Here is a 21,063-nt window from a genome sequence, read left to right on the forward strand (position 1 = left end):
AGCGAAGGATGCATTTTTAAAAATTTCCAGTCTTTTATGGACTGATATTTTTGTGAAATGCAAGAAAAACTAGTTACTAGAAAACTGAAATGAAAAAGACCTATAAAATACAAGCCTCAATTTTTAAAATTATTACATTCAGATGAAAAATTACTGGCAGTTCCTGTAAGCTTCTAAATGTTTGCTCTCAATTATTGCATTTATCCAGTTGTGGACCAGTAACAGTTTGTGGTGCTCACTTTTAGAAGCACTGCTCCAGAACAAGCAGCCTGCCTCTCTGTCCTGTTGCTCACATCTGGGCAACAGAGGGAGATCCCATCTTTAAATTAAAAAAAAAAAAAAAAAAAGACGAATATAAGCTTATTGTAATAATAGTACAAGAAGGGCCTTCTCCTCATCTCTACTCTCCAAAGGTGACCACCGCCAAGTTTCTTGTGTATCAGTCCAAAATGACAGCTGTCCAAAATCTACATTGGCACACATCAGTCCAAAATCTACATTGGCACACACAGATCCACCTCGTTTTTATTTTAAGAGACAGGGTCTCACTGTGTTTCCCAGGCTGGTCTTTTTTTTTAAAATTAGATTAATTAATTAATTAACGTTTTTTGAGACAGAGGTTAGCTCTTTTCACCGAGGCTGGAGTGCAATGGCGCAATCTTGGCTCACTGCCATCTCTGCCTCCCGGGTTCAAGCGATTCTCCTGCCTCAGCCTCCTGAGTAGCTGGGATTACAGGCATGCACCACCACACCTGGCTAATTTTGTATTTTTAGTAGAGACGGGGTTTCTCCATGTTGGTCAGGCTGGTCTTGAACTCCCAACCTCAGGTGATCCCCTGCCTCAGCCTCCCAAAGTGCTTGGATTACAGGCATGAGCCACCATGCCCGGCCTTTTTTTTTTTTTTTTTTTTTTTTTTGGCTCTGTTGCCCAGTCTGGAGTGCAGTGGCGTGACTTCGGCCCACTGCAACCTCCACCTCACAGGTTCAAGCGATTCTCCTGCCTCAGCCTCCCGAGTAGCTGGGATCACAGGTGCATACCATCACGCCTGGCTAATTTTTTTTGTATTTTCAGTAGAGACAGGGTTTCACCATGTTGGCCAGCCTAATCTCGAACTCCTGACCTCAGGTGATCCAGCCGCCTTGGCCTCCCAAAGTGCTGAGATTACAGGTGTAAGTCACCATGCCTGGCCTTCCCGGGCTGGTCTTGAACTCCTGGGTTCAAGCGATCCTCTGGCCTTGGCCTCCCAAGTGCTGGGATTACAGGCATGATCCACCATACCCAGCTTCCAGCTGATAATTTTTATTGACTGCATAATGCTCCATTGCGTGGCTGCCCTACTGAGTTTATTGCCAATACAAACAATACTGCAACAAATCCTCCAGAGCTCTTTGCCCACGGATCCAAGTATATCCACAGGAAAAAGTCCTTGCTGGGTATGTGCACTTATTTTAAGAAAAACAAACTTTATTGAAATATAATTCACAGACCATACAATTCACCCTTTTAAAGTATATAATTGTGTGATATTTTATTATACTCAGAGTTGTGCAGCTATCACCACTCATTACAGAACATTTTTATCACCCCTAAAAGCAAGCCCATACCCATTAGCAGTCACTCTGTGTTCTTCCCTTTTCCCAGGCCTTTGCAATCACTGATCTACTTTCTGTTCCTATGGATCTGACTATTCTGGGCATTTCACATAAATAAAAGTATACAGTATATGGCATTTTATGTCTGGTTTCTTTCACTTAGCAGCACATTTTCAAATTCATCCATGTTGTAGCATGTGTCAGTACTTCATTCCTTTTGATAGGTGAATAATATTCCACTGTGTGGAGATAACACTTTTGTTTATCCACTCATCAGTTGATGGCCATTTGGATTGCTTCCATTTTTTGGCTATTATGAATAGTGCTGCTGTAGATATTCATGTGCAGATATTTGTGTGGACATACGCTTTCAATTTTGTTAGATGTACACCTAGGAGAGGAATTGTTAGGTCACATGATAACTCTATGTTTAACATTTTGAGGAGTTGCCAAATTGTTTATCAAAGTGGCTCTACTATTTTAACCCTTCCAGCAATGCATGAGAGTTATTTCTCCACATCCTCACCAACACTGATTATTGTGTCGGCTTTATTTTAGCCATCCTAATGGGAGTAAAATGGGATCTCATAGTGATTTTGATTTGCATTTCTCTAATGGCTAGTGATGGACAGGCACAGTGGCCCTGGCCTGTAATCCCAGCACTTTGGGAGGCCAACGAGGGCAGATCACCTGAGCCCAGGAGTTCAAGACCAGCCTGGGCAGCATGGCAAATACTTTGTCTCTATAAAAAATACAAAAATTAGCTGGACATGGTGGCGAATGCCTGTAGTCCCAGCTATGTGGGAGGCTGAGGTAGGAGATCACCTGAGCCTCGGGAGATCAAGGCTTCAGTGAGCCATGATCACGCCACTGCACTCCAGTGTGGGTGACAGGGTGAGACTTCATTTCAAAAGAAAAAAGGCCATTTGTATATGTTCTTTTGGGAGAAATGTGTATTCAAATCCTTTGCCAATTTCTTAATTAGGTTGTCTTTTTATTGTTATGAGTTCTTTTTTTTTTTTGAGATGGAGTCTCGCTCTGTCGCCCAGGCTGGAGTGCAGTGGCTGGATCTCAGCTCACTGCAAGCTCCGCCTCCCGAGTTCATGCCATTCTCCTGCCTCAGCCTCCCGAGTAGCTGGGACTACAGGCGCCCGCCACCTCGCCCGGCTAGTTTTTTGTATTTTTTAATAGAGACGAGGTTTCACTGTGTTAGCCAGGATGGTCTTGATCTTGTGACCTCGTGATCCGCCCGTCTCAGTCTCCCAAAGTGCTGGGATTACAGGCTTGAGCCACCGCGCCCGGCCTGTTATGAGTTCTAAATCCCTTATCACATATATGATTAGCAAATATTTTCTCCTACTCTGTGGGTTTTTTCATTTTTTTTCTTCTAAGTTTTATTTTTATTTTGTTTTTTGAGATGGAGTCTTGCTCTGTCACCCAGGTTGAAGAGCAGTGGTGTGATCTCGGCTCACTGTAACCTCCACCTCCGAGTTCAAGCGATTCTCCTGCCTTAGCCTCCCAAGTAGCTGGGATTACAGGTGCACGCCACCATGCCTAGCTAATTTTTGTATTTTTAGTAGAAACGGGATTTCTCCATGTTGGCCAGGCTGGTCTCGAACTCCCAGTCTCAGGTGATCCACCCAGCTCGGCCTCCTAAAGTGCTGGGATTACAGGCGTGAGCCACCATGCCTGGCCCAAAATACCTATATTTTTTAGAGATGGGAGTCTCACTATGTTGCCCAGGCTGGTCTTTAACTCCCTAGACTCAAGCAATCCTCCCATCTTGGCCTCTCAAAGTGCTGGGATTACAGGTGTGAGCCACCATGCCTGGCCTTTTAAAAAAGAGTTTTATAGTTTCATCTCCTACAGTTAGGTTTGTGGTTCATTTTGAGTTTATTTTTGGATATGGTGTGGGGTAGGGGTTCGACTGCCTCCTTTTGCATGTGGATTTCCAGTTGTCCTGACACCATTTGTTGAAAAGACTACTTTCTTTGTTGAATTATCCTGGCACCCTGCACTTAATTTTTTTCATGCCACCTTGTCTAAGAAGCACTTATATTTTTTATATTCCCAAATTGTCCTCTGAAGAGGTTATACTGGCATATAATCCCATCCATAGGAGCTAAGAGACTGTATCTCAGATTGGGCATTGAAGGTTAGCAAGGACATTAATGAGCTCAAGCTTATCAGGGACACACAGCAGAGTGGAGTGTGCAGGGAGCTTGAGAGTGTCATGAAAGGGGAGGTTGAAGGAAGTAAAAATGTTTCTCTCAGAGAAGAGAAAAAATGCTGGGGAATGTATATCTGGTGGGCCTGAGTTTAAAGCCCCGTTCTGCTCCTTTCCAGCTGAGTAGCCTTGGGTAGCTGTCAGATCCAACTCTGAACCTCAGTTTCATCATGTTAAACCAAGATGGAGACCACAACAACCTTTGTAGGGTTGTTGTGAGGAGTAAATGTATGTAAATATCCCAGCCCACAATAGACTCTCAGTAACAGTAGCTATTGTGACATTTCTATATGTGGTATATGTGGCTGAGATCATGTGGTTGTGGGGGAGCATTGCAGCCATTTGGTGAGTATGAGATTTTTAATGATGACTGATCACATGTAGAAACTTGGATCTACTGGTAAATGTCACTGTCACCCAGAGCAAGGCAGTACTTGAAGTCTTTGCTGTGACACGTTAAGGGGGGGGAGGCTGTGACTGAGATTGGATGTGACAGCAAGACAGATCCTGAGTGACAGAATGGAACGGAGTAGAAGGAGGCAGACTGCACCCGGCAAAGGTGTGTCCCCAACAGGAGCTGCCTGGGAGTTCAGATGTCAGGGCAGGTGTCTGTTTCTACTGTCCCCTCCCCAGCAGACTTCCCTCTCTACTTTCTGAAAGCAAGGAGGAAAGGAGGGAGCTTTCCCCTCGGAAAGGAGATCTTGATCAGCGTGTAGAATCTACAATACCTAAGGAGTTATGGCTTAAGCACCTTTGATATCACCACCTAAAGCTCAGGAAAAGAACCTGCTTGGAACTGTGTGTAAAATGGATGGGGTCGAAGTTAGAGTGGCTTCCCTTCTCAGCTTTAGTCTTCAGAGTGGCCGATAAAAACAGAATCGAAACCTAAGCATTCCTTCCTCCTCTCTGTCCCCCAGGGGAGGGAAGAGAGAATAAATGCCACATCTCATTAAGCTTTTATGAGCTCAGGCGGGCAGAGTGGGCCCACACCGGAGGCAGGCAGAGGGCTGGGGGAGGCTGCAGGAAGGATTCCCCAGTTCTCTCAGGGAAGATGTGTTCCAGAACTTAAAGACCAGCTCCACAGAAAATGAAATAAGGGTTAACAACAGATGTGGGAGTAACAGCTGCTTTTATTAACATCAGAAGGGCAACAGTACAGGAAGTTGGGTAGATGTGGGGACAACAGAGACTGTGGCAGAGGCAGGACAGAAGATCTATGGAAATTGCCTGGAAGAGTCAGCTGTAAGGCATGAGAATCCTGAGGGTAAAAGAGAAAAGGGAAAGACTCCTCTTTGATCTTATGAAGCTGAAATAACAAGATCTTAAACATGAGTGAGAACTCTGTTGCCCCAACCTAAGGTGACTTTAAATCCAAGGTATAAAACATGGCATGGATATTAGTTTGAATAGGGAAAATGAGAACTCTCTTTGAGCTAAAAAAAAAAAAAAAAGAAAGCATTAAAACCCTGATTAAGGCTGCACAATGATCCAGTATGTAAGGATGGGAGAGAGAATAAATACCCTAGTGACCCACATATTAAACAGACCACAAACAAGAGAACAAGACTTGAGGCTAATGGAAGGTCAACTTGCCCATGCCGCCGTGGGGGGCCACAGTGCCACAATGCCACGTGGGCACTAACACACACTGCATCCCCCCAGTCCCTGCCTGGGTTGAAGGGTGTGCAGATCACAGCAGCAGAGGTGCCTAGACTCAGGCAGGGCAGGAACTCCCACTGCATGGGTGGTAGGGATGGGGAGCCTGGCCCTGGCTTTGTGCGAGTGCAAAGAGAAGGAACACAGAGGTGGTATCAAATCGCTGGGGCAGTGCTTGTAATATTGGGGTGACCATGGGAGGGCAGTAGCAGACACAAGAATAATGGCCTTCCCAGGCCAAGGTCCATGTTCTACCATCCTGCAGGAAAGCCAGGGGTTTATCATACATGATAAAAGCCACACAGCTGGACTCTGGGCAAGGCCCACTTTAGCCAATTAGAAGATACACTGTCTGTGGCCAGGCAAACAAGCTCCTCCCAGCTGGGGAAGAGGTGAGAATCCCTGGGCCTTGCCCAGTCCTGAGGTCTGGGTGTCTGCAAGGAAGCGCAGTGGTGAGTTAGTGTTAAAGAAAGCATCCAGCGAGGTAAGAGGGGCTTGGGGAGCACCCTTTGCTTCTGTCACTTCCGCAAAAACTTCTTATTGAGGAGGAAGATGAGAAGGTTGACATTGACTTTGGCCTTGTTGAAGAGTTTCATGACAGCCACACCCTCATACTGGAGCTGCAGGAGGTCCTAGGAGGGAAGAGGCAGGGAGGGGAGTTTAAGGGCTTCTGAATGTGGTCCAGTCAGATGATGTGCAAAACACTCACATCATGGGGCCTTCTGCAGTCACCAGTGGCACTGGCCACTGAAGTAGGGCATTGAAATCTCACTTCACAAATGAGGAGACTGAGGCAAGAGAGGTACAGTGACTTGATCAAATGTCAGCTCAAGCAGAACCAGGGCTTGAAATTGTTTTCCTTATTTTATTTATTTATTTTTTTGAGACACAGTCTCACTCTGTCTCCCAGGCTAGAGTGCAGTGGCGTGATCTCAGCTCACTGCAATCTCTGCCTCCCAGGTTCAAGTGATTCTCCTGCTTCAGCCTCCTGAGTAGCTGGGATTACAGTCAGGTGCCACCACACCAGGCTAATTTTTGTATGTTTAGTAGAGACGGGGTTTCACCATATTGGCCAGGCTGGTCTCGAACTGCTGACCTTGTGGTCCGCCCGCCTCGGCCGTCCAAAGTTCTGGAACTATAGGCGTGAGCCACTGCACCCGGCCAAAATCATTTTTCTTACTCAAAAGGCAAAACAGCAGAGCAAAAAGATTTGGATTTAAAACTACTGCTTGGCCGGGCACAGTGGCTCATGCCTGTAATCCCAGCACTTTGGGAGGCCGAGGTGGGCGGATCACAAGGTCAGCAGTTCGAGACCAGCCTGACCAACATGGTGAAACCCCGTCTCTACTAAAAACACACAAAAAGTTAGCTAGGAGTGGTGGTGTGTGCCTGTAACCCCAGCTACTCAGGAGCTGAGGCAGAAGAATCGCTTGAACCTGGGAGGCAGAGGTTGCAGTGAGCCGAGATCGTGCCATTGCACTCCAGCCTGTGTGATGGAGTGAGATTCCGTCTCAAACAAACAAACAAACAAACAAACAAACAAACAAACAAACACAAAAACCAAAAAAGCAACAACAAAACCCAAAAACACCACTGCTTCACTCCTTTCCTGAACACTGGCCTATGACTTAGGCCAGCTTCTTAACCTTTTAGCCTAGAGCCTGTAAAATAGGGATAATACTTCAGAGCTGTGGAGAGGATTAAAGGAGGTAACATGTAAAGTCCCTGACATGTGATAGGGCTTCAAATATTAATCCTGCTTCTGACACCAGCAGCCCACTCCACTCTCTCTGATGCTTGCCAGTGGGGTCTGTGTCAGGGCATGGGGAAAGGGGGGCTGGGGCTGCAAAGACCCCCACCCTTCTCTTCAGGAACAGACGATACTGATTGGGTGAAAAACTGAGCTGGTGTCATCTGAGGACTAGGGAAGTGAGGCCAGTTGCTCTCTTCAGGCCAGCACCTAAAGCCCAGCAGGTGTCCTGCAGGCTCATGGGACTGTCCCCTCACCTGATAGTGAAGCTGAAATCGCTCCATGTCCACACCCAGGAACTTGGCATTTACTTCAAACTTTCCTGCCTCATCTCCCGGGGTGATGTCAAAGATGACGTTTCTGAAGCTGTCAGGAACAGGATTCAAAACAGGAACCCACTGCCTCTTTCCAGGGCTACAGCCACATTCTTGCACCTACTGCTCCTCATCCTGGGCAGCGGTGTCATCCAGAGCCAGCTTTCCCTCTCTCACTCCCAGAGGGTCCAGCTCGCTGTCTTCTCCTAGTTTTACTTCTGTTCCCCACACCATCTCTTTATCTGCCCCGCCCTACCCAGCTGTTCTCACCTCTGGAAAGCTTTCCCAGTACCCTCTGCCTCAGGGCATCTAGAACTGTGCTAGACCATGTCCACGGCCCTTCACTTTCTGTCTGGGCATGCTCTGTCTCCACCATCATTCTAGCAGCTCCTTCAAGACTGAGACCATGCTCCTCCTTCTCTTCCACCCGGTGCCCAGCCCACAGCACCACCCCCAAGTTAGAGGACAGGAAGGGGCTGACATCCTGCCCTCCAAAGACACATACTGAGAGGCGGGAAGATCTTCAATTTCCACCAAGACACCCTTTTCCAGGAGCTGAGCAGCAGTGTAATGAAGAGAAGGCTGCTTCTTCCCCTTCCCAGAACTCCTGATTAAAAGAAGGCCCCAGAGAATTCATCCAACAAACACTTTACCACCAAAGAAACCTGTTTTTTGTGGCTGGAAAGGAAATGAGACCCCAAGAAAGACTTCTCACTGATGGAAGACAGAGGAGGAGGGCTGCACTTGAGCCCAAGACTTTGTAAGTGAGGCTCAAAGACCAGACTTACGAAGGGACCGTGCTGTGCTGGGTGAGATTCCCCTTTCACAGCTGGGAGATAGTGGGGCAAAGGTGACATGGGCAGGGGTGAGAAGTCACACATAACCATCCAAGTACGAGAAAGCAGCACCTACTTGGAGTCGGGGGCCAGGTGGTCCAGGCAGGCCCGGATGTACTGGCTGTAGTAGTCACCCTGCTCCTCATAAAAGGTGGTCTTAGTGCTCAGGCCCTGTAACGTGGCCTGCAGCTTCACTAGCTCCGCCTTCCGCCTGTGCCTGTGTCTGTGCTGGTTGCGGATGTCCTGGGGTTGGGGAACAGAGGGAGGGATGAGTGGTCCTTCCTGGTAGGAGAGACTTAGGGCCTGACACAAGCCCAAGAGCTACACACTGAGGCTCTTCGGAAGAACAGGCTTCAGGGCTGTTTTCCTAGAAGGAAAATCTCAAGGACGGTATTCCAAATCCTTAACGCATGTCCTCAGGGCCTCTGTCCATTGAGGACTAACTGGTTTCAAGGCCTTTGTTTTTTGGTAAAAGAAAGTTACAAGGATACTTCTGTAGGTCATAAGCTGAGGATTGGGTTTTCATGCTCATGTGTGAAATACGCTTCTCTCAAACCTTCTGACCTGGGCACATTACCCAGGTAATGTGGAAACAAAAAAAAAAAGAGTTGCAAGAACACCCTCCTCCCTGAGTAATTTCAACATCTTTCCTTCAGGCCAGGTGTGGTGATTCACACCTGTAATCCCAGCACTTTGTGAGAGCCTAAGGCAGGCAGATTACTTGAGGTCAGGAGTTTGAGAACAGCCTGGCCAACATGGTGAAACCCTGTCTCTACTAAAAATACAAAAATTTGGCCAGGTGCAGTGGCTCATGCCTGTAATCCCAGCATTTTGGGAGGCCAAGGTGGGCGGAACCTGAGGTCAAGAGTTTGAAACCAGCCAGGTCAACACGGCGAAACCATGTCTCTTACTAAAAATACAAAAATTAGCCAGGTATGGCAGCGCACACCTGTAATCCCAGCTACTTGGGAGGCTGAGGCAGGAGAATCGCTTAAACCCAGGAGGTGAAGGTTGCAGTGAGCCAAGATCACACCACTGCTCTCTAGCCTGGATGATAGAGTGAGACTTTGTCTCAAAAAAAAAAAAAAAAGATGTTTCCTTCAAAACAGACCCTCAGCCTTCCTCTGGCTGGTGACAATTTTGGGTGGGCACTCATCAGCAGGGGCCCACCAACATTTATGGATTAACATGTACATGCACACGCACACACACACATACACAAAGGCATACGGAGCCCAGGCCCAGGTTGTTACCTTGGCCAGCTCGTCCACTAGCCCCTGGTAGCCGTTTCTGGCGCTGACCAACCCCAGGGCTTCAAGTTGGCGCAGGTTCCGCAGGACACGCCGCTGCTTCTCTGCCAGTGGCAAGAGGGAGTGAGCTGTCAGTGAGCGGTGTCGTCGCAGTGGCTCCGGTGTCTGGGCTGCACAGGCCTGGCGTCGGCTCATCAGCTGCTTGTGGGCTGCTTCCTGGGGACACAGGGATGCTGGAGGGGTCTACCAGGCCCTACCAGTCTGCTCCCACACCAGGGAAGGCTCCATGGGCACCAGCAACAAAGGGAGGCCTGAGATTTTTCTGGGTATCATTAAGAAAGTGCCCCAGAGCCCAGCCTCTGCAGGGTATGGCTGGGGCAGGGCATAGCTTATGAAGAATATCAAGGTATAACATCGTGCCGGGCGCGGTGGCTCAAGCCTGTAATCCCAGCACTTTGGGAGGCCGAGACGGGCGGATCACGAGGTCAGGAGTTCGAGACCATCCTGGCTAACACTGTGAAACCCCATCTCTACTAAAAAATACAAAAAAAACTAGCCGGGCAAGGTGGCGGGTGCCTGTAGTCCCAGCTACTCCGGAGGCTGAGGCAGGAGAATGGCGTAAACCCGGGAGGCGGAGCTTGCAGTGAGCTGAGATCCGGCCACTGCACTCCAGCCGGGGGACAGAGCGAGACTCCGTCTCAAAAAAAAAAAAAAAAAACCATTGTAACACATGGTGTCACACATGGGAGGGCCTCATAGATCACCTCATAGATCACCATAGGGGAAGAGTGGATCAAAGAAGACCCAAACCCAGGTCACAGCATAAAGGATTCCGGACAGACACTAGCTGTGACTTCCCAACAATGGATCTTTCTGATGGCACAGGATGTTTGGGGGCATTTCCCTGTCTGTTCCGTTTTGGGACATACCTCTACTGGCCATCCCCACCTTTTCCCTGGGAAGACCCTGGTTCAGTTTTCGCTCCAGCAGGCCCAACATGCCCCTGGCCCCCCACCCGCCTACTACCTTCTCCTGCCTCCAGGCGTTCTAGCAGACCACTCTTCTGAGTACAGGCCTTCCAGAGGTGCCTTCCCAGACTGGCTCTCAGTGCCCCCCCCATAGCCCTAGTGTTGGTGCTTGTTTCAGTGTGTGCAGTGGGGAGAGGGGTGGGGCCTGAGGCTTCCCAGGGCTAAAGTTGTGTCCCTCACCCTGCAGGCCACCAGAGTTTTCATTACTGGTGAGCATAGGTGTCTGCTTCTGGCCGACTGTGGGTGAGGTTCAGAGGAGGGAAGCAGCAGCGGTGCAGCTGGAGTGAGGCGGGGATGAATGAGACAGAACCTGTGGGCTGGTGCGGCTACCCACCTGCTCTCTGGAAGCCGAGAGGGACAGGATCTCCTTGAGGGTGTCCCCAGGATGGAACTGTATGATATCGGCCAACAGCTGCTTGGTGCTGCACAAGGAGGCAGTGACAGAGGAAAGGTAAGGGGCAGGGGAAGGGCCTGGACATGGGACTGGCCAGAGGTCTAAGAGTAAGTGGACCATGCTCTATAGCATGGCTGCTAGGAGGTAAGGAGAGAGAGCGAGGGATAGGGGATGTCGTAGACTAGGATACCTTCCCTACAAACTACCTTCCTTTGAGTCCTTCAGCTGAGCACACATGTCCTTCCCGCCCAGCCATCCCTTCTCCTTAGCTCTCAATGCATCTGACACCCACCTCCCTCTTGGTGGTGCTGTGTTCAGCCCTAGCCCGACCCTGCTCTCAGCCCTTTGATGGGCAGGACAAAGATGATACTCAGCTCACTTTTTTTTTTTTTTTTTTTTGAGATGGAGTTTCACTCCTGTCACCAGGTTGGAGTGCAATGGCATGATCTCAGCTCACTGCAACCTCCACCTCCGAGGTTCAAGTGATTCTCCTGCCTCAGCCCCCCAAGTGGCTGGGATTACAGGTGCTCGACACCATGCCCGGTTAATTTTTTTATTTTTAGTAGAGACACGGTTTCACCATGTTGGCCAGGCTGGTCTCGAACTCCTGACCAGGTGATCCACCCGCCTCGGCCTCCCAAAGTGCTGGGATTACAGATGTGAGCCACAGCGCCTGGTCAGCTCGCTTGTTTATTGAGTGCATGAGTGGGTGGAAGGGGGGTTGCCTTGTTGGCAGGGAGTTTGAGCTGGCACTTTGGCTCCACTTCTGCCCAGATGACCAGCCCACCCCTACTGGGGATCCTCCCTCACTTTTGTAGAACTGGGGAAGAAAAGCCCCATGCCCATCTCCTGACCATCACACTCAACAAGAATGTGGAATTAGGCTGGGCGTGGTAGCTAACACCTGTAATTCCAGCACTTTGGGAGCCCAAGGCAGGCAGATCACTTGAGGTCAGGAGTTCAAAACCAGGCTGGCCAACATGGTGAAACCCCATCTCTACTAAAAATACAAAAATTGGCCGGGCGTGGTGGCAAGCACCTGTAGTCCCAGCTACTTGGGAGGCTGAGGCAGGAGAATCGCTTGAACCCAGAAGGTGGAGGTTGCAGTGAGCTGAGTTTGCGTCACTGCACTCCAGCCTGGGTGACAGAGTGAGACTCTGTATCCAAAAAAAAAAAAAAAGCGGAATTAGAACATGAGCTCTACAACCCACTGGCTATGGAACTTTGGATAAATCACATAACTACTGAGTCTTTCCTCAACTATGAAGAGGAGAAGCCACCATCTACCTCATAGCTTGTTTCTAAGAATAAACGATAACATAAAAAAGCATTTGGGCCAGGCGCTGTGGGTCAAGCCTGTAATCCTAGCACTTTGGGAGGCTGAGGCAGGTGGATGGCTTTGAGGCCAGGAGTTTGAGGCCAGCTTGGGCAACATGGCGAAATTCTGTCTCTACTTGAAAAAATAAAAAAGCCATTTGGTAAACAGCACAATATGCAAACATCTGCTGTTGCCAATATCTTCACCATTCCTTTACTTTCAGTACAACACAGAGCAAAAGGCTGAGGATATCAGACAGAAAACAGCCAAGGCTGCAGCAAGGGGAATAAAGGTAGGCTTCAGGGAGAACTTCCTGAAGGATAAGGGAGCCCAGGAAGAAAGTGAAATGGGCGCCTCAAAGTAAGGCCATTTTACTGGCCTCAGGGCTGGGGAGCTCAGGTAGGCAGGGGCAGAGGCTGGTGTCACCCACCTCAGAAGCAGGCTACGGGTGTTGGAGTCATCAGTGTCTGCCTCCAGTCCTTCAAACTTGTTGGTCAGTGTCAGGGACACTTCTAGCTTGCTCAGGTCCGTGTGCCCATCTGCAGCAATGCTCTCCCCTGAGGTGTGGTGAGGAATGAGAGGGAGATAGGCATACACACACATGCACGCACGCACGCACCGATCGGGTCATGTTAAATCGGCTGCTCTACATGTCCCTCTTCCAGGAAGTTTTCCCACACTGGCCTGCAGAACCACCCTGTGCCCCCAACCCTTAGCACCGATGGAAGGGCTGTTACCCACAGAGCATACCCTCGTGTTACTGGGGCTGTGCCACCCTCACACCCTCAGCCCTGGGTGCCCTGAGGGTAGAGGAGCCATGCCTCCCCCAGCCTGCAGCTCCTGGCTCTCTCTAATCACCATCTTCATTCTATCCTTCCTCCCAGTAAGTTGGCTTCCTCCTATTCCATGGCCCGGAAACGCCTCCTTCTCAGAGAAACCTAATGAGACCCTTATCCCTGTGCCTCTTTCACATCATTTAACTGGCCATTTACCTGATGATCGCGGGTCCCTCTACTGTCTGTCTGCCTTCTCCACATCAATCTGTGTCCCTGTGCCCATGTCAGGACTAGAGGGAGAGTATGGAACTAGCCGCCTGGCACAAGACCTAGACTTGTGGGCGCGCTCACATGGCCTGTCTGCCTTCCTGTCCCTCCCTCCCTGCAGGCCCCTTAGCTGGCCCCGGCTGCCAAGGAGGGCACACACCAATAAGGTCAGGGATGGTGGGCAGCTCCCCAAGGTCCTCCAAGAGCTCATGCAGGGGGTCTTGGTGATCAGAGGCAATGCAGTCCTGGTGCTCCAGCAACAGCTGCAGGACAGAGGAAGAAAAGGAAATGTAGGGTCTGAGCCAGGTCTTCTCCCTGGGGCCAGCCCACTACCCCATCACAGGCTACCAAACCCCTGCCCACCCAGTCAACACTCTCCAGATCTCAGCCCCTCACCCTGTGCGTGTTGACCAGCTCCCCCACGGTAATGTACACCACAGGTTTGGCCACAGCCACCATGTCTGAGTACTCGTCCACTGCAAAACGCTCCTCTGGCTCTGGCACCTGGCAGGCTCTATGGATGAACTTCCTGTCCAAAGGGAGGGCATGTGAGAGAGCGGGGAGGGCCAGCACCCCACACATCTTCCGTCCCCATCGTTTCCCCAGCCTTCTCCAGCGATTGCTTAGGCCAATTTGGACTCTCTAGTCTCAGCTTCTGCCCTCTGTCCTGCCCTACCTCCGTCCCAGTGACCCCTCAAGCCAATCTCTCTTAATAGTCTCCTTTTCTCTCCACTGGGGAGTCCTTCCAACAACCTATCCTCCACCCCACTCATTACGCTCTTCCCTTCTATTTATGCCTCTTGTCCTCATGGATTCTGGAGGGGAGAAGCGGGATGTCAAAGATGAGAAGAGGGAAGAAAGGGGACAGAGAGGAAAGGGACCCAAGACCTGAACTTGAGGTGTGTTTCCTCCAGATAGTCATTCAGGACCCGCAGGTGCTGGCTCTGCCCAGAGAAGGCCTTGCCAGCTGCAGCATGCTGTAGGAGCTGAGCCACAGCCCCCAGGGCATGGCGCTGGGGGGCAGCCAGGGTGCCACCAGCTGCCATGGCCACAATGTCGAAGGCGTCAGGAGCCACCACAGCTGGGTTCAGGAAGCGGTAGTACAGGAGGTTCCCGACCACCTGAGGGCAGAGGAGACTCTCCCAGAAGTGTCCAGGGGCCACCTTGACTGGTGCAGCCCCACATTCCCAGCTTGCTTGGCTGGAAAGGATACCTGGGCCAACCCCCTCACTTCAAAGAAAACAGGCCCAGAGCAGGCAGGCAACTTTCTCAAGGCCACACAGCAAACCTGAGCAAGAGCTGGGACTTGAATCCAGCTCTCCTGACAAGAAGCCAGTGTTGCCCACTCTGTTCGCTCATGCCCCAGCGTGAGCCAGGCTCCATTTATAAAGGGCAGCATATTTCCCTCCTTGGATTTTTATGGCATAGGATTTTTTGTGTTTTTGTCTCAGTCTGAGGATCGCAGGTACCAGCAAAGCAAAGGAGGGATTGGAAGGTGGGGGTGGGAAGATAACACTTGCCTTATAGACCTCGCTGTCTGTAGCGTCAGGGAATTTCTCTGCCAGAGTTGCCTTCAGGACTTTGGCCACATATCGCATCCCGTACCTGGGGACAAAGAAACAGGTGCACTGTGCCTGTGCCTCTGCCCATCTCTTTCTGCCAGATATAAGAGCTTGAGTGCATGGCTATCTCTTCTCCCCCAGGCTCAGCCACTCCAGAGTGGAGCTCAAGCACTGTCCCTCCACTATACATAGCCACCTCCCTGCTGCCTTCCTCTGAACATCTCTGGGCCTTGTACATTCCTCCTGCCTTGTGTCAGTAGTCAGGACCAGGGGCCTATTATCTACTAAATGTCTCACACAACCTCCAACCTGGCTTGAGAACCTCTTCTTTGAGACTCTCTGGTCTCCCCTACAGAGCACCCCAGATCACCATAGTCATCCCCCATCCCCCAGAGGCACTGTTAACCTAAAGCTTGGGTATTTGACACTCACAGCCAAAACCCTGTCCTAGGGCAGTCTAGGTGGCTCCGAGGTAGTCAACCTTGTCAGCTGTCACAGAGCACCTGTGAGTGGCCTAGTCTGGACTAGGGGCAGGGTCCCGAGGAGATCAAGTAGCCAGGAGGAGAAGCTCCAGTTTGGACTCCACCACCAGCCAGAGATATTATCTTAGGCTATCTCCTTCCCCTTTGTAAGTCTGTCCCCTGGTCTAGAAAATGGGAATGATCATTCTTGCCCTCTCTTCTCACAGGGTTTTTTGAGGATCAAGTGAAATTATGTCTGCAAGAGTAATGCATAATGGTAGAGTACTATTCAAATGTGCTAGACTTCATTATCATTATTATTCCTATTATGGATGTGCCACCTACAAATGTAATTAAATTCGTTTAAAAGCAATTTCCACTCCTAGGGTACCAGAGACAGAAGTTTACAGCTCATTGTGTACTTTCCTTTCTTAAGCCTAGAACAATCTTTTCTTACTCCTAATTGTAAACTCGTAATCCAGTTCTCTAGGTTTGGGGAGCAGGGTTATAAACTCTGTGGGTTCCCCCTTTCAGCATCCTCATCTTGCCCTGGGCACTCCAGCCTGGGCAACAGAGTGAGACCCTGTCTCAAAAATAATAAAAAATAAAGAAAAACAAACAAAAGAATGAAATCCTGCCATTTTCGACAACATAGATGAACCTAGAGGTTCGTGTTAAGTGACATAAGCCAAACACAGAAGGACAAATACTGCGTGATCTCACTCATATGTGGAATCTAAAAAAGGTGATTTCACAGGAGTAGAGAGTAGAATGGTGGTTACCAGAGCCTGGGGAGGGTAGGAGAGGGGGAGAGAAGATGGGGAGAGGTTGGTCAATGGGTACAAAGTTATAGTCAGGTAGAAAGAATAAATTCTGGTGCTCTATTGCACAGGAGGTGACTATAGTTGATAATAATGTATTGTATATCTCAAAATAGCTAGAAGAGAGGATTTTGAATGTTCTCACCACAAATAAATAAATGTTTGAGGTAATAGATATGCTAATTACCTTGATTTCATCATTCATTGCACAATGTATATATGTATCAAAACATCACACTGTACCCTATAAACATGTACAATTATATGTCAAAAAATAAATGTAGAAAACCAAATGTATTGACTAAATTTTAAGAAAAGAGAGAACTATAAAGTACTTTATGGGCTTAACATAGTTATTTTTGATATTAGCAACTGAAGAGTCCCATTTTCTCCTCATTTGCTCTTAGATAATAAAGTGTCCCTGAGATCATTTTAGGGTCCCTCCTCTGGTTCCACTGACATCTTACCAGGCCACACGCAGACCTACATACCGTCTTTCAGCTCAGCTGTCTAGCAGGAGCTTGGAGCATTCCCCACATCTCTCCAGGAACCCCTCTGAGTACCCCTGGCTCTATCTCCCTCCCTGCCTTCCTCCCTGCAGGACTATCACCCTGCTCTGCTCCCCATGGTGGCCTGGCCCTCTCAAAATCCCATGTGTAGGCTGGGGTGGGGCTGTTGCACATACGGAATTTGGTCCACAGATGAAGTAATGGCTACAAGGAACTTATCAGTCATGGCGAGGAGGTTGCGTAGGGCGATGTCCAGTTGTCTCTGGACCTCGGGGTGGCACAAGGCCTGTTCCGGGGTGACATCGTACGGGAGATGGCTATGAGCAGAGAGAGACAAGGTATAAGCAGGAGCCCCCTCCAATGGCCTCCTTCCCCAAGGCCCTATTCCTTAAACTCTTGTCTAACAACAAGAGCTCATACAGATGTGCTAAGGACAGCTCAGCATGCTAAAGGAGAAAGGGCCAGAATGAGAGAAAGGACTGGAGAAATGCAATCGGGAGGTGAAGAAGACTTGGAGTATCTACAGGGAAGCTGGAAGAATGTAGGAAGGAACAGAGAACCTGGAATCTATGGACACTTCTAAGGGGAACAGATGACAAGCAGGCGGCTGCGCTGCAAATAGTCTTTGGGAGTTTGGAATAATGGAGAGGCTGGGCCAGAGCCTTATAGTTTCCTCACCTAAAGCCTCCTGTGCCATCCAGAACAGCCACCAGGATTGCCTGCTCGCCTCCGTGGCTATGTTTCCCTAGCACCTAGAGACCTGAGCAATGACCCCAGGCGATAAGGGCAACCTATTTCTCCCACTATCTCATTTGCCTATTCATCTATAAATAGAAATATTCATCTATACCCCTATAAATAGGAGTCCATATCCTAACTCCCAGCAATTTTTTTTTTGGTAGGGGGGACAGAGTCTCACTCTATTGCCCAGAGCTGGAGTGCAGTGGCACGATCTCAGCTCACCGCAACCTCTGCCTCCCAGGTTCAAGTGATTCTCTTGCCTCAGCCTCCCGCTACAGGAGTACGCCACAACACAAGGCTAATTTTTGTATTTTTAGTAGAGATGGGGTTTCACCATGTTGGCCAGGCTGGTCTCAAACTCCTGACCTCAGGTGATCCGCCCACCTTGAGCCCCCAAAGTGCTGGGATTACAGGCGTGAGCCACTGGGCCCGGCCCTACTACCAGTAAATTTGACACATCATTTGCAAGCACTGACATAGCAATTAAGCACATTTGCATATTCATCTGTACTCATTTTATGTTAAGCCCACCAGATCTGGAGTCATTTACATTAGTTTCATGTTAATTATCAGAGGGGGTCTAAAAGACTACCTTATTCATGCCTAAAAAGCTGGTATCATATTTGCATAAATCAGCATGCCCATTTATATGCCACCTTCAAAGTACACCCAAGCTTCCCCAGAAAGAGCTCTCCCTCTGCCCATGTGCTCACCTGCGCTGCCCTGTCTGGGCCTCAGTCTGGTTGATCCAATTCTTATAGAGGTGGACAGGGTCTGTGTGGACGCTGAGCACTTTGTCCTCTAGCACGTCCTGGATAACCTTGCCCAGAATCTCCTGCAGGGCACTCTGTCCCCGCCCATTGCGGTAGAATCTCACCACCAGCCTCACTACTGTTGGGTTGCCTGTCACCACGTCCTGAGGCTGCTCCACCTTTGACCTGTGGTTTAAGAGGTTATTGAAGCTAGTCTTCTGCCTCTGTGTAGGACAAACCGTTACTTTTCCTTTTTGAGATTTTGGCTCTCAAAGCCTGCCCTGGTGTCCCCGCTCTTAAGGAATGTCTTGATATCTCTCTCATTCTTTGTATTAGCAGGTCAGCCCATATCCTCCCACTGTGCTGTCCCAGATGTTTTAGTTTCTCTACAGGAGGCAGAGAAGAGAGGTCTTCTGATTCCATTTCCACCCTTAAGCCTCAACAAGCTGTCACCTTGTGAAGAAGCCAACAGGGGTATCTCTTAACCCATTCCCTCCCCATTCCTTTGTGTCTGGAGAGCCTACTTGATTTCCTCCTGGAGTGCTGTCTTGAACAGCTGGAGCAGGAGATAGGCCTCTCGGCGGCTGGAGGCATAGTTGTACAGGCTGAAAATCACTGCCTCCATGAACTTGGTGGTTTTGTTCTGTGGCATCTGGAAGATCAGCTTGGCCAGGTAGATGGGCTGAGTCTGCAAGCAAGACGGGAGACAGGAATGGCTGACCATGTACTTCGAGGACCAGTGATAGGATAAAGAAAGGTTTTCCCCTGATGGAAATCTGGAATGGAGAAAGCACTACCACACTTTCTCCAGGTGCTAGTGACATTCCAGACAAACAGGGGAAGAGGTAGTCCCCTTTCCTAGGGATAAGGAATTAAGATTATGGGAAAGGACACCTTGCATGGTGTCAAAGGCACAGACAATAAGGCCTTGAAGTCTCAGACCCTCAGGAGATGGGAGAGACTTCTCCTTGGAAAGTCTTCTGCTAACCTGGAGCAGGTAGAAGAGGTGTTGGTATGCTTCTAGTTTCTGCCGTTTCTCTTTGCTCAGTGACTTTAATCCCTTCTGCTTGTCCAGAACCATCATATCCGACAGCTGTTCCTTATTCCTCTTGGTCAGCTTCTTGCAGTGGGAGACCACTTCCTGCAGGGGTGGAGGAATGGGTGATACAACCAGCCTAGGCCATCCCAGGGCACAGAATATATGGTCTAGAATCAGTGCCTTGAAGAGCCAGGGCTTTCTGCTCTTCAAGGAACAGGCATAAGCTGGGGGAGAGAAGCAGTTCTAGGGTGAGGAAGGGCCCCTCCTAGTGCCCTGAGATTCCATCTGGTTCCTCTCCTGTCATGGGAGTGAGTCCCCAAAGAGAACTGGGTTGCCAGGCTGAGGAATTGTGTCTATTTGGCTTTTGCTATCACTTCTTATTAGACTGCTATACACATTTGAGGTGGAGCTATCACTATATCACTATTACCCTGTCACTGCATATTTGTATAGTAAATTATGATTTAAAGAGCTTTCATATCTATCTCTATATTTGGCCTGGAGAGGTGGACATTCTCATTATTCCCAGTTTGCTAATGAGAAAACAGACTTAGAAGTGAAATGAGCACCCACAGCCCCATCCCTAGGAATCAGCAGAGCCAGGCATTCTGATTTTAGGTCTCATGCTCTTTCTACTCTGTCATGGGTCCCCCAAAATGATTTATTAGAATGGCAGAGGGCCACTGGAACAAGGAACTGAGTCAGGTGATAAAATCCACACCATTTTGAAAAAATTGATTAGCAAATAGAGAATGGTCAGCATCACATCTCTAGAGGTAGACAGATCTGGGGAAGGGGAGGACTGGTGGGCCCCACACCTGCAGAGTGATCCGGTTCTTCACCAGCAGGCCAATCTTGATGTCCATGATGTTGAGGTCCTGCTCCAGCTGCTGATTGGATCGGATCTTCCTAACTACCTCTTCCTGGAGCTTCAGCAGCTCTGCCTCAGCCAAGAAGTCCTGCTGGCTTTGATTCAAGAGATGGGCAAATCTGCGGACCACACTGAGAGGAGGGTGGGGTGCATGCACTGGGAGGAAGGGAGGAGGCATCAGGATTAGGCATGCCTCATCAGAGGCCTCCTCGCCAGTCCCTGCCCCAGAGTTAGCCCACCCCAGTCCCCTTTCTGCTTGGAATCAGCAGGTCCCCAACCCCAGTCCTCTTCTAACTGGTTCTGCTTGCACTTGGAGGGCAGTGGATAGCCTCTTAGCCAGGCCTGTCCCTGAGCCCCCGTCTTATAACTGGAGATGACATAATAGCTGCTCTTCCCCTACCTCTGATTCACCCCAGCCTGGGCCTATCCCAGGGACCTCTGACACTAAAGCCAGAGCCACAGCTCCCTCTGATTATCCTCCCAGACCTCCCTTGTCTAGACTGCAATTTACCACTCACTTCTGCTGGGCCAACCTGCTCCTCCTCCTACCTGCCAGCCACCACTCAGCCCTGCTTGCCCTCACAGTGTTCCTCTGTCAGGAGTGTCTGTACACACTAGGAAGGACAGGTAGATGGGATGGACAGTGGGCTTTATAATATAGGGGAGGTCAGAGCTAGCTGGTGATTCTCCTTGAATCACCTTTGGAATTGGTATTTGAGCAAAAAAGAAAGAAGCCTCTGAGCTAATTTATTGGAAATAACAACAAAACAACTAATACATAGAATGTTTACTATGAGACAGAAGCTGTTCTAAGTGCTTTACACACTTAAGACCACCTGTGAGGTCAGTACACTATAACTATCCTCTCTTACCAATGATAACTCTGAGACTCAGAGAA

General features: G+C 49.4%; 1 protein-coding gene and 1 non-coding gene across 2 annotated transcripts in view; one reads left to right on the plus strand and one right to left on the minus strand.

Annotated features, from left to right (window-relative positions):
• Positions 1-4,932: 4,932 nt before the first annotated feature.
• Positions 4,933-21,063, minus strand: part of IQGAP3 (IQ motif containing GTPase activating protein 3) — a 44,857-nt gene continuing 28,726 nt past the window's right edge. Inside the window, exons 23-38 of the mRNA XM_023214061.1 lie at positions 20,113-20,321; positions 19,244-19,396; positions 18,780-18,943; positions 18,217-18,441; positions 16,939-17,079; positions 14,930-15,014; positions 14,298-14,530; positions 13,806-13,938; positions 13,570-13,672; positions 12,797-12,923; positions 10,989-11,076; positions 9,630-9,842; positions 8,453-8,619; positions 8,046-8,147; positions 7,484-7,592; positions 4,933-6,108 (exon numbers count right to left, since the gene is read on the minus strand). Coding sequence (XP_023069829.1) covers positions 5,995-6,108; positions 7,484-7,592; positions 8,046-8,147; positions 8,453-8,619; positions 9,630-9,842; positions 10,989-11,076; positions 12,797-12,923; positions 13,570-13,672; positions 13,806-13,938; positions 14,298-14,530; positions 14,930-15,014; positions 16,939-17,079; positions 18,217-18,441; positions 18,780-18,943; positions 19,244-19,396; positions 20,113-20,321 — 2,366 coding nt within the window. The 3' untranslated portion in view covers positions 4,933-5,994. The remainder of the gene's footprint in view (positions 6,109-7,483; positions 7,593-8,045; positions 8,148-8,452; positions 8,620-9,629; positions 9,843-10,988; positions 11,077-12,796; positions 12,924-13,569; positions 13,673-13,805; positions 13,939-14,297; positions 14,531-14,929; positions 15,015-16,938; positions 17,080-18,216; positions 18,442-18,779; positions 18,944-19,243; positions 19,397-20,112; positions 20,322-21,063) is intronic.
• Positions 8,864-8,963, plus strand: LOC111544051. Its single transcript, XR_002732030.1, has one exon. It is a non-coding gene; the product is annotated as a small nucleolar RNA U13 (small nucleolar RNA).

The sequence above is a fragment of the Piliocolobus tephrosceles genome, chromosome 1 (assembly GCF_002776525.5).
Source record: "Piliocolobus tephrosceles isolate RC106 chromosome 1, ASM277652v3, whole genome shotgun sequence".
Lineage (NCBI taxonomy): Eukaryota > Metazoa > Chordata > Mammalia > Primates > Cercopithecidae > Piliocolobus > Piliocolobus tephrosceles.